This window comes from Arabidopsis thaliana, assembly GCF_000001735.4.
Source record: "Arabidopsis thaliana chromosome 1 sequence".
NCBI lineage: Eukaryota > Viridiplantae > Streptophyta > Magnoliopsida > Brassicales > Brassicaceae > Arabidopsis > Arabidopsis thaliana.
In genome coordinates, this window is record NC_003070.9 from 28,213,035 (window position 1) to 28,223,834 (window position 10,800).

Sequence of the window (10,800 nt, forward strand, 5' to 3'; positions counted from 1 at the left end):
TTGCATTCGAGTTTTGCCAGATTGTAGTATTTTAAAGGGGTCGTACTTCTCAAGATTTGGAGGAAAGGTGTTTTCGACTCTTTCGATTCATCGTTGTGCACAGCGTGTCTTCATGGCCATGGTTTAGATGTCGCTTTAGATTGTTTCTCTTCAAACTCCAGTTGAATGTTAAGAGATAGTTTGGAATGTAATAATTTAGTTTTCTATTGTAAGTTGTGTTTATCTTTCGTACCTTCCATTTGTTGTAATCGCATATTTCTCATAGTGTATAAGACCGTCCCCAAAGGTTAAGAATCCATTGGTTCTTAATCTTGTATCTTAACAATTACTTAAACTAAAAAGCAAATCTTAGTTTTTAAAATTTTTTCAAAATTTTAGTTTTACTTAAGAATCTAGTATTTTTTTCATTCATAAAAACTTCTTAGCTAAGAAGCAAATCTTAGTTTTTAATCTGTTTTGATTTATTTTTCAAAATTTATTTTTTAGATATTAGCCAAAGATACATCTAAATACACCAATAGTGGTGCTCTAAATAATCATATAATTGTGGCCATACCAATATTTATGTGTGAATTGGACTTGGATAGATTTCGAAATAAACATGTATTTTTGATTCCTTGGGCCTTGCTTTCAAAATTCTATGGCCTCTAAGGCAATTGACACGTGGAGTATGCAGAATCAAGTATACGTGAATCTCACGTGGCGTGCCGTACCGTTCAGTTACCTTAAAATATAATTTTAATCGCTGTCTCTGTTGTTGTCCACTTGTCTGAACTGCAAGCGTTAGGTGAATGTCTTTACTTTTCTTCTCGCAACTCTTTTCATGAAATCAGTTTCAACTTTTCTTCAGCTGACTCTTCTCCGACTTGTCTCATCACTGCAAAGTTCTCTCTTTATTCCTCGTTCTCTGTTTCGGTACTACCCTCGTTCTTCTTTTTAAAGTTTGGGTCTTTCATTTGATTTCATACTCTTGATTTTTATTTTACATCTGACGACTAGAAAAGTAGGTAGATTATGAATCTTTCTGGGTTTGTAGTGAGTTTATAGGAAATTCCTTTGTCTAGTGTTCCAAAATTTGAGTAGATCTTGAACAACTTTGCAAATCTTGTTGATCGATATGTTTGGGAATTGAAAATTTACTAGATTTTGAATTTCTGAGGTTTTGTGTAAGCAGTTGAATGAAGCAGTAGGTGGTTGAGTCATGTTTGGTCTGTGATGTCCTGTCACACGCATCACATGAACCTTGGCTTTGGATTTAACGGCCGTTGTTAGTATTAGGCTAATTATTAACATGGCTTTTGTTCATTGTAGTTAATTTTCACAGAGTAAAGAGATTTTGATACATTGGACCCAAAGTGCAATTTTCAAAAATGTTTCGCTGGAAGAATTCTTCTCAAACCGAACAAGAGCAGAAAGAGGCAGCTCTCAGAGAGGCAAAGGTCAAATATTTCAAGGCCTTGTTGATGATTTTCATTTCACTTAATTACCTAGTTGATTCGTAGAAGCTATAATGCCTTCTGATTTTTATGATTATAGATGAAAGAGCTTAAGACTCTCATAGGTCAGCTTTCTGGAAGGAATTCACTGTATTGTTCAGATGCATGTCTGAAGAGATATCTGGAAGCTAGGAATTGGAATGTAGGCAAAGCCAAGAAGATGCTCGAGGAGACGCTCAAATGGAGATCGAGTTTTAAACCCGAGGAAATCCGATGGGTATGTATCATAACTGCATCATGCTACTAAATCTTAGAGAATTCCTATCCAACCAAAACTTATAATTCTTGGTTTCTATTAGAATGAAGTTTCAGGTGAAGGTGAGACTGGTAAGGTTTACAAAGCTGGATTCCATGACAGGCATGGAAGAACGGTTCTTATACTGAGACCCGGCTTGCAGGTTTCTATTCATCATTTTTCTTAGTTAATGAGTTAACTTCAGGTCACAAGCTGAAACTTCCATTTTCATTGACAACTTTTGTAGAACACAAAATCGTTGGAGAACCAGATGAAACATCTGGTGTATCTCATTGAGAATGCTATTCTGAATCTGCCAGAGGATCAAGAACAGATGTCTTGGCTTATTGACTTCACGGGTTGGTCAATGAGCACTAGTGTGCCTATTAAATCTGCCAGAGAAACTATTAATATTCTGCAAAATCACTACCCTGAGAGACTAGCTGTAGCTTTCCTCTATAATCCTCCAAGACTCTTTGAGGCGTTCTGGAAGGTTAGACAAAACAATACTTCTATCTCATAGTTAGACAACAAGACAACTTTGTTTGTGTTTTGTTCGTCTGTATGTGCAGGAACATGATGGCATTTTCATTTTTTCTTTAATTATGTGTTGTTCCACAGATTGTGAAGTACTTCATTGATGCAAAGACATTCGTCAAGGTGAAGTTTGTTTACCCAAAGAACTCGGAAAGCGTGGAGCTTATGAGCACATTTTTCGACGAGGAAAATCTCCCAACCGAATTTGGAGGGAAAGCTTTGTTGCAGTATAACTATGAAGAGTTCTCCAAGCAAATGAACCAAGACGATGTTAAAACTGCTAACTTTTGGGGATTGGGTCACAGTAACAATAACCAGCTGCACGCGAGCAACGGGTTTTCTGGAGCTGAGATTGCCCCTGAGCCAATCCAAAACCACCCTTGACTGGTTCTGAAGGCAATGTATTATTAAAACCAACCCTTTTGAAATGGACTAACCTTAGCTCTTGATGCTAAGTAGAGAGGTTGTATGATTTAGACATAGCATTTGATTAAAATAAAGAGGGTTTGTGTGTATTAGTAACTCTTGCAAGGCTTGTAAGCGAATCCAAAAACTCTTTACACTCATAAGCATTTTATTTACAGGAAGCAGAAAACAAGATTCGCATTACCAGCAACAAGCTTTGTTTCTTTCAATCTGAATCTCACCAAACACAAGAAGAAGGGAAAATGATTTCTTTCAAAATTTGAAGGCACAAAGAGATTAAAAAGTACATAAAACAAAAATTATACTACACAGCAGTATTAGCTTAGACTATATAGCTTAGAGTTCTGCAGTCAAAAGTGATGTGCAACGGATTGGAGTTAGAGGGAGAGAGTAGATGAAGCTTGAGGCAATTTGAATGAAACTAGATAATCCTCCTTCTGAAGTTTCTGGTGGTCGATTGATAGGTACGCACCAGAAGGCCAACCCCAATGCCAAGACCTACACAGACACCAAGACCAATTCCCACACCAACCCTCACACCAGCGTTGAACCACGACATCTCACCATCTTCACCATCTGCGTACTCTCTATTCCAGTACATGTCGCTGTGTTCTCCTTCATATTCTTGTTTATAACTTCCATATTCAGTAACCTGCACAGAAATTAACTCCCATACTTAACAAAGAAAAATAATTAAGAGACATTCATAGCGATAGTCAGAGAAAGAATACAATCGTCATGCAATTACGCTAATGGTCTTTTTGTTCCAATCTTATAAACTCTTTCAAATGTAGAATAGAGGCTAATGGTCGAAGATATAGACATTGCACTATAGTTAAATAATCTACGGTGAGTATGAAGATCTATCTCCAATAGGTATTGACACTGTCAACTGCAAGAGCCTCCAATTAAAACTTCAAGCATAAGCTATTCTTAACATTGACTCTTAAACAGGGCAACGTTTCCCAAATCAGTCTATGCATAAATTAAAGATAATATACTGTAGCATTACATGTGAAAACCACGATATTCCAACCAATAAGTCACCTTAGAACTGACTGTAGCAGGCAAAAGGATAAGAATTCAGATATTAAGATCACAAGACAAGAGGCAAATGGGAGAGAGAGAGTGTGAGTGAGAGATAGAGAGAGAGAGGGCGAGAGCTATCTATTGACTTGTAAAATGTGGCTGGCCCCATACCTCACATGATCATTTATAACGAAGTTGGTCCACTTCAATATCTAAAGGAATTATCTTCCTTAGAGTACCAACTACCAAGAAACATGTCTCAAAGACTCAAACTATGAAATCTCAAAACCATGAAAAACTTAATGCTCATACAGCCAATAGTGACCATGAAGACTCATATCTTAGGAAAAGCATTCAAAGCATTCAATCAATATAAAACTATTCGGAAGCATTATAATAATCTTGAAAAAATGAAGTACCAAGCAATTAAAAGTTACCTGATAATCAAGCTCAGATGAGTTTCCTTTATGAGGCTCATCAGTTTCATACTCGGGAATCGAATCTAATGCAGTCACTCTACCGTGCTTCTTTCTGAAACCAAGCTGTAGAGTCTTCGTTAGGATGATAGGAGTTCCAGAAAAGCAGCCAGTGACATAGACTTCAATAGTTGGCAATGGAGAAGATAACTCCGAACCACCAATATGTTTCTCCTTCAAGAAACCAGACTCTGCAGTGATCTCAGCTTCACAATTCATGTTCCACCGCTTCACGCTATGCTTAGATTCACCAGTGAAACCATTACTACCAGACATCTCAAGCGTTCCAGACAAAACCAGCTCATCTTTATCATAAACCTCAAACTTCACACTACCAGATAACCTGATATTATCCGTGCTGATAAAAGTAGCAACTTCAGATTTCTTATCAACACGATCACGCCTAAGCTGAGAAGAAACTCCTTCAGAGTACATGCTCATTCTAACACCATTAATCTCCAGAAGTGAATCTGGATCCAAAGGAATATGAGTAATGGTGAGAACCTCAGGTGTCGAATGATCCACCTTGAAATTACTGATTCTGACATAGAACACTCTCAAATCAAGCAATGGCGATGATAATGAAGATGGTAGTCTGGAATTGTGATGGTTATAACTCTGATATCTGATCATCTGGGATGCTTCACCGTTGTTACGTGTCTCATAAGGCTCCACCATGATTAAAGAAAACCAAAATCAATCTCTGTTTCTCACTGAATCCAAAACATATCCATCAGAGACGCGTATATTGTCGATTTGGATTGGAATACGTGTGCTGCAGAAAAATTGGAATCAATGAGAATAACGTGAGAAACATTCATTCCCAAAATGGGGAAATTTAAGGCAATAAAAGAAGCAAAAATCATAACTAATGAAAGAAAGAAAGAAAGGTCAAGATTGAAACTTTACTCACTTGCCACAAAAACAGAGAGATGGTCAAAGAAATCAAAATTTACAGATGCAGAAACAAATCTCTCCAATGTTCTATTTAGAAACCGCAGAGATTGAAAGAAGGTGAAAACTATATTTTTATATCACAAAGGAACAACCTTTGAAGGTAAAACAAAAATTGAAAACCTAGAAAAATCCGGAGAGAAGAAAGGAGAGAAAGAAAGCAAAAAAAAGGAAAGGGAAGCTCACCCAGAAATTTGTTTCCATCCACAAAAAAAAATTGTGAATTTGCACAACTAGTGCTTAATATTAATCTTCCTGTCTGAATCAGAAATTAAACACGGAAAATAATAAAAATAGCAAAAATTTGTGGCCAAGTAGGATTTTTAAGATCCTTCCTAGATCGTTGCTTTCGATATATTGCGAGCTCGGCGCGTGGCGTGGCGACGGACCCCAATTGATAGTCCCAGCAAAAAAAATATGTCTTTTTTGAAGAAAACAAAAGAAAATATCGAAAGTGTGTGAGTCGGAAAAAAGGATCTACAGTGAAAGGGAAAAATAAATCAGAAATCGGGAATAGTGATGGGAACTCGATAGAATTGTCTTTTTATGATATCCAACGAGAAGAGAGAGGCAAGAACCAAGAGGAAGAAGAAGATGGGCTCTTCTGACTTTCTGATCACGTGATCTTATCCCTTTACCAACAAAACAAAACCATTCGCTGTTTACGAGACACACCGCGTCGGTTGTGTTCATCTAAAACGACGCTCATTTTGTTGTTGGTTTTTCTAAACAGTAAGTATTGGGCCTTTATTGGGCTTTTAAATTTACTCCATTTCTTAAGGATTAGTGAACATCGTGCCGTTTTTCTGTTAATTGATCTCACTCTCACATTGTGATCTTATTCATTGTATTCAAAATTCAACTATTCATTGTTCAACAGTATAGAGAATGTCACGGTTCGAACCTCACATGATCGATATAGGTCGGTTTTCAATTAGTATCGAATTATATAAATTCATCTTATATGAATGTCATCATTATGGGTTTGTTGTGAAATGAAGTTTATGTCAAGACCTCAAACCTCACACACAGATTGTAGCTACCAACCGGGTCGTGGTTAGGTGGTGCCGTGGTGGCAATAGTCTTGCATACTAGATTTAAAGATATACTTCTTCTATAATGTCTAGAACGTAGACTGTATATGAACCCTAACTCCAAGGATATATATGTCATACTTGTATTATATTGGTGGATAATAGAGAAGAGATAACCAACGGACAAAAATAAAATCTACTTTTTCTTCTGATATTTTATCTAAACACCAAAGAAATGGGCGGCTTTTGGTTTTTAAAGACTGTTGTTTTTGTTTCTGTCTGTAAAACATAAAAGAAAATTTTATTGCTCTTGAAGATATTAAAAATCAGACAAGCTGTTCAAGAAAAATATTATTCTGTTGAATAAAGTAAACTGATGGGGAAGAGAAGGTTTCAGAAAGCAAAGGAAACGTCGTCAGTAGCAGAAGCTTCATCTCCGACGGAGTCTCAGGCTACAAGGAGACGAAGAGGAAGGCCAAGGAAGAATCTTGAGAACCCAGAAGATTTCAAGAAGGAAGAATCTGAGGAAGACGAGGATTACGAAGAGTACGAGGACGAAGAAGAAGAAGACGAAGAAGCTGAGGTGGTTATTAACAGAGAGAAGCTGAAGAAGAAAGTTAGGAGCAGTAGTGGTAGTATGGAAAAGGAGCAAAAGATGAAACATGAAGAGTTAGAGGAGGAGGAGAAGCCGGAGATGACGGTCAAGGTAGTGGTTCCACCGCCGTCGTCTAGACGGTCGAGGAGGAAAAGCACGCCGGTGAAGAGCTGGTAAACTTTAATTACCGTATCATTAATTAATGGAGTTTTTGTTTTTGTGTGTGTTTTTGGATTTAACTATTGTTGGATTATAAATTAATTGAAACTCTCATGGGAAGAAAAAAAAACAATTGATTTTTGGATTTGTTAGTTCAAAACAAGAAACAAATCTTGTTGATCTTAGTGTTATTTTGGTGCATCAAAATAACTTTAAAACATATATGATGGTGAAGACTAAATTAAATGAATTGTTTCATGAGAAAGCTGTTTAGGGTTATTGTTTTAGTTGTAGTAGGTTGTTTAATTTATTGGTTGCGTAGTTGATGGATGGTTACGTCCCTTTCGAATTTTTATACGATAAATGATAAAAGGTACCATCGCACATGGTGGAACGGATAAGTTAAGAAACTAATGGATATTGCTGGTGAAAGAAGAAACCTGTCTATTATTAAAATCTTTTAACCAAATAGCTGTAATTGTCGATTAAAGTTGTACAACTAATTAATCTTGGAGCAGTGAGAGAAAGAGACTCGACGAGTCCACGTTGATATACTATTTTAATACAAGACATTGTTGGCCCTGCAAGGCCTTCACGTGCGAACTCATCTTCAAAAACATTCCCAAAACATCGAAACCTATCAAAGGATTGAAACTGTCTAAAGTTTTGATATGATTTCGAAACTTTAACATCTTTCCACAAGTTAACACTGTTAGATGACAACAAAAAACAAAAAAGCTTTAGACCAAGAAGAAGAAGCTTTAAAGGCTAACAAAATAGCTTTAGCTTGGTCCTGTCTTAAGCTAAAATCGCCTGTGGTTTAGGATATGAAGACGACAATGAAAAACAAAAAAGCTTTAGCCTACTCCTTTCTTAAGCTAAAACCGCCTGTGGTTTAGGAGGATGATTCCTTTCCTTCTTGTAACGCAACTGCCCTGGATCAAACCCACCTTCCTGCGCTCCATAAACCGCCCACGATGGTGTTTGAGCCATATAGTCTGTGCTCGTGAACGGTTCTCCAGAAGCAACCTACGCGAATTCATTCAAAAGTTTCGTTAACTTAAAGTTAGCATGAATTTTTATTTTGAGACGATCATATTTTGTGTTTGGGTTAACTAACCAGATCGTGGAACTTTTCATAGTCAATCCAAGTGAACCACTTTCCATCCACTTTGAACTTTTCCGTTCTCCCTAGAAGAACACAGCAAGAGTGGGCGTGCTCGCAAGCAACCTCGTACTCCCCATTGCTCTTCAGAGACAGAGCTTCTGAGAATGCTTTAACATCTGTGTGCCACGGTACATTCTCCATTGTCAACTTTGACGTTGCAGAGCTGTTTTTGTTTTGTTTCCAGAAGATTAATATCAGTAATGATATGTGTAACAAGAGTGGAGAGAGAGAGAATAACAAGTAGAGCACACTTACGATCCGCAGTATGTGACGCCTTTGATCTCGATAAAATCAGGTTTCCCAATGCTGAATAGGTTGAAATAAGCATCTAGCTCCTCTGTGTTCCATCCTTTGACAAGTGTTAAACGGTAGACGGTTCGCTGCTGCTTCTCTTGGAGAGCTTTCAAGGAGTCCTGGGAACCAAATGGTCCGAGATTATTATGGGTCTTAATTCACATTTCATTTCAAATTCCCATTACATAGAGGAGGAGGTTATTTAAAATACTCACAATGAACCGTTCCCAAAAGTCAGCAAAGAGAGGTCTATCAATGGCCTTCAAGCTCTCTTTGGTGGCAGCATCTACACTTACGTACAACTGTAGATATCAAAGAAAATGAATTAGGCAAATTTGGTTCCGTTTAGTGAACTTTTAAAGCTACAAAACAGACACCACATACCTGGGTGATAGGCTTCATCATCAAAATCTTTTCGGGGAATTGTGCATTTGTAACCAAAAACGTAGAAATACGCCTTCCATGTAGCTCATCTACAAGGGCATTGATCTCCGGATACATAATCGGCTCACCAACAAGTGATAACGCACAATGTCTTGGGTTAAGACCTTCTTGTAATTTCTCTGGAGTTACACCTGAAGAATATAGCCAGCCAATACAAGTCAGCATCTGACATTAAAATGGTGGAAACAAATCAATCATATAAACAAAACACCCAGAGCATATTTGACTTCCAAAAGGCATCAATCAAGTTCAGTTTCATAAACTATGAGATTTTTAAATAGGTTCCAGGCTACAACTCATGCAAAGACATTCATAAACTATAAGAGACCTGCGTGAGTTCTGAGCTTTCATCATCTGCAAGTTAAAATAAGGAGAAAGATATAAACTAACCTGGAACTCCTTTCATTTGCTTAATCATATTTTTATGAAGATCAAGAGCGCCTTTCACAATCACTGAAGGCTCATCCATCTTCCACTGCCAGCTCTTTCCCACAGGATTTGTGTGATGCCTCCAACAAAACACACATTTGTTTGCACAAGCCAAACTAGGTGTTGTCTCCATGCACCTAGTTTATTCGAAAATCAAATACCGAATACCTTAACATAAGAATCACGACCTACCAACATAAGACTAGAGGAAACAAAATCAGAACTTTCAATCAAACCTGTGACTCTCAATGCCATAAAAGGAGTGCTTGTAGCAACCTCCCCTGCCTCTAAGTTGTGACTTTGTCCATCTACATATCTTAACCCCACTATGCGACCCGATAATTTTATAGCCCTGCAAGAGATAAAAGTCATGCTCATTCAAGTAAAGACGAGAAAATGAAAACACTGCTTCAAAGCTCAAGTAACAGAACCCAATACCTGCTTCGTTAAGCTTGCTCTAATCACAGGGGTCACCATTTCCTTCTTTCCATCAACTTTAGTCACTTTAACTACACCATTTCTCTTTGAAGGAGCTTTTCCAGCAATATCTTCAAGATCAACAATACCTCCGTCTGCATCATTGTCTTCATCTTCCTCATCTGTTGAATCGTAGTACTCCAGATCATCCTCAACAGCACCAATCTGCTGCGAAACCCCATTTGTTTCTTGAGCAGATCCTCCTTTCAGAACCCTAATAACTCCATCACACCAGTCTTGAAATGCTCTATCTAATTCTCCATCATCAACATCGCCTTCTCCCACCGGAATCATCTCGAGTCCACCCAGTCCTATCATCCTACTCGACAATTCCTTCGCCACAGCATTATACGATTCACCATACGCACGGCTCCCGACACCGAAAACAGCGAATTTGCAATCGGAGAGAAGAAGCGAGCCGACTCGGAAATCTTCAGCGCTCTCACCAAGCCAGTTCACAAGAAACTCTCCGTTCTTAGGCGGCTTCCCGCCATCCCAAGTCGACGCGATGAATAAAACTAGGGTTTCTTTAGGTAGATCTTCAGGTTCGTAGCTATGTGGATCGACGATATCAAATGCTATGTCGTTAGATGCGCATAGCTCGTGAAGCCGTTGAGCTAAGGCTTTAGCTGTACCAGTTTGGGAGATGAAGAAGATCTTTCCTCTGCTGGCTTTCAATGTAGAGCTAGGGTTTAACGAGAGGTTTTTCAGATGTTTCAAGCGACGATATTTATGGATACAGTAAAAAGTCGTCGCTGAGAGTAACGCAACGAAAGCTAGTCGAACACGCACGGAGGAAGTCGTAGACATGACGGAAGACTTGAACTAGATAGTCAAGCTTACGGCGGCGCGTAGTGTTTACGCGAAACTATGAACTGTGAGAGATGGAGAGAAATGGGGAAGAAGACGGGAAGAGAGCAATAAAGTGTGAGGTTTTAGAACTGGGCTTTATTTTCGACCCATTTAGTTTAGGTTAAAAGCCCATTGGGTTTAAAAAGCCATTAACAGCCACAACCACGCAATCTTTTTGTGTACTCGTCTTTATTC

The 10,800-nt window shown here is 38.2% G+C and overlaps 4 protein-coding genes and 2 long non-coding RNA genes across 13 annotated transcripts; 3 read left to right on the top strand and 3 right to left on the bottom strand.

Moving 5' to 3' along the window:
• The first annotated feature begins 631 nt into the window (after nt 1-631).
• On the top strand, nt 632-2,853 carry AT1G75170 (Sec14p-like phosphatidylinositol transfer family protein). 3 transcript variants are annotated; one of them, NM_001036206.2, is made up of 7 exons: nt 765-787; nt 886-915; nt 1,312-1,439; nt 1,537-1,713; nt 1,796-1,894; nt 1,979-2,224; nt 2,353-2,853. In NM_001036206.2, exons 3-7 carry the CDS (start codon nt 1,371-1,373, stop codon nt 2,650-2,652), a joined length of 891 nt encoding a protein of 296 aa, NP_001031283.1. In that variant the 5' UTR covers nt 765-787; nt 886-915; nt 1,312-1,370; the 3' UTR covers nt 2,653-2,853. The 3 variants fall into 3 exon arrangements, with proteins under 3 accessions (NP_177653.1, NP_001031283.1, NP_001031284.1); NM_106173.6 differs by having other exon boundaries at nt 632-915; NM_001036207.2 differs by having other exon boundaries at nt 773-915; nt 1,803-1,894.
• Nucleotides 892-1,334, bottom strand: AT1G09537. The gene has a single exon (NR_139644.1). It is a non-coding gene; the product is annotated as an other RNA (long non-coding RNA).
• On the bottom strand, nt 2,802-5,767 carry AT1G75180 (Erythronate-4-phosphate dehydrogenase family protein; the record flags this gene model as incomplete). 4 transcript variants are annotated; one of them, NM_179558.3, is made up of 4 exons in its annotated part: nt 5,340-5,767; nt 4,161-4,974; nt 3,707-3,752; nt 2,807-3,346 (listed from the first exon to the last, which is right to left on the bottom strand). In NM_179558.3, exons 2-3 carry the CDS (start codon nt 4,875-4,877, stop codon nt 3,738-3,740), a joined length of 732 nt encoding a protein of 243 aa, NP_849889.3. In that variant the 5' UTR covers nt 4,878-4,974; nt 5,340-5,767. The 4 variants fall into 4 exon arrangements, with proteins under 4 accessions (NP_974146.1, NP_565103.1, NP_849889.3 ...); NM_202417.2 differs by lacking the exon at nt 3,707-3,752 and having other exon boundaries at nt 2,802-3,346; NM_106174.3 differs by lacking the exons at nt 3,707-3,752; nt 5,340-5,767 and adding an exon at nt 5,113-5,296 and having other exon boundaries at nt 2,802-3,346.
• On the top strand, nt 3,326-6,152 carry AT1G09543. 2 transcript variants are annotated; one of them, NR_139645.1, is made up of 1 exon: nt 3,326-4,182. It is a non-coding gene; the product is annotated as an other RNA (long non-coding RNA). The 2 variants fall into 2 exon arrangements; NR_139646.1 differs by lacking the exon at nt 3,326-4,182 and adding an exon at nt 5,406-6,152.
• A 38-nt stretch (nt 6,153-6,190) lies between these two features.
• Nucleotides 6,191-7,338, top strand: AT1G75190 (uncharacterized protein). Of its 2 annotated transcripts, NM_001084355.1 has the most exons (2): nt 6,348-6,770; nt 6,882-7,193. In NM_001084355.1, exons 1-2 carry the CDS (start codon nt 6,564-6,566, stop codon nt 6,957-6,959), a joined length of 285 nt encoding a protein of 94 aa, NP_001077824.1. In that variant the 5' UTR covers nt 6,348-6,563; the 3' UTR covers nt 6,960-7,193. The 2 variants fall into 2 exon arrangements, with proteins under 2 accessions (NP_565104.1, NP_001077824.1); NM_106175.3 differs by having other exon boundaries at nt 6,191-7,338.
• Nucleotides 7,339-7,591: 253 nt separating this feature from the next.
• Nucleotides 7,592-10,751, bottom strand: AT1G75200 (flavodoxin family protein / radical SAM domain-containing protein). The gene is made up of 8 exons (NM_106176.6): nt 9,715-10,751; nt 9,513-9,628; nt 9,238-9,413; nt 8,788-8,978; nt 8,619-8,705; nt 8,365-8,522; nt 8,062-8,272; nt 7,592-7,970 (listed from the first exon to the last, which is right to left on the bottom strand). Exons 1-8 carry the CDS (start codon nt 10,561-10,563, stop codon nt 7,815-7,817), a joined length of 1,944 nt encoding a protein of 647 aa, NP_177656.2. The 5' UTR covers nt 10,564-10,751; the 3' UTR covers nt 7,592-7,814.
• Nucleotides 10,752-10,800: the final 49 nt, after the last annotated feature.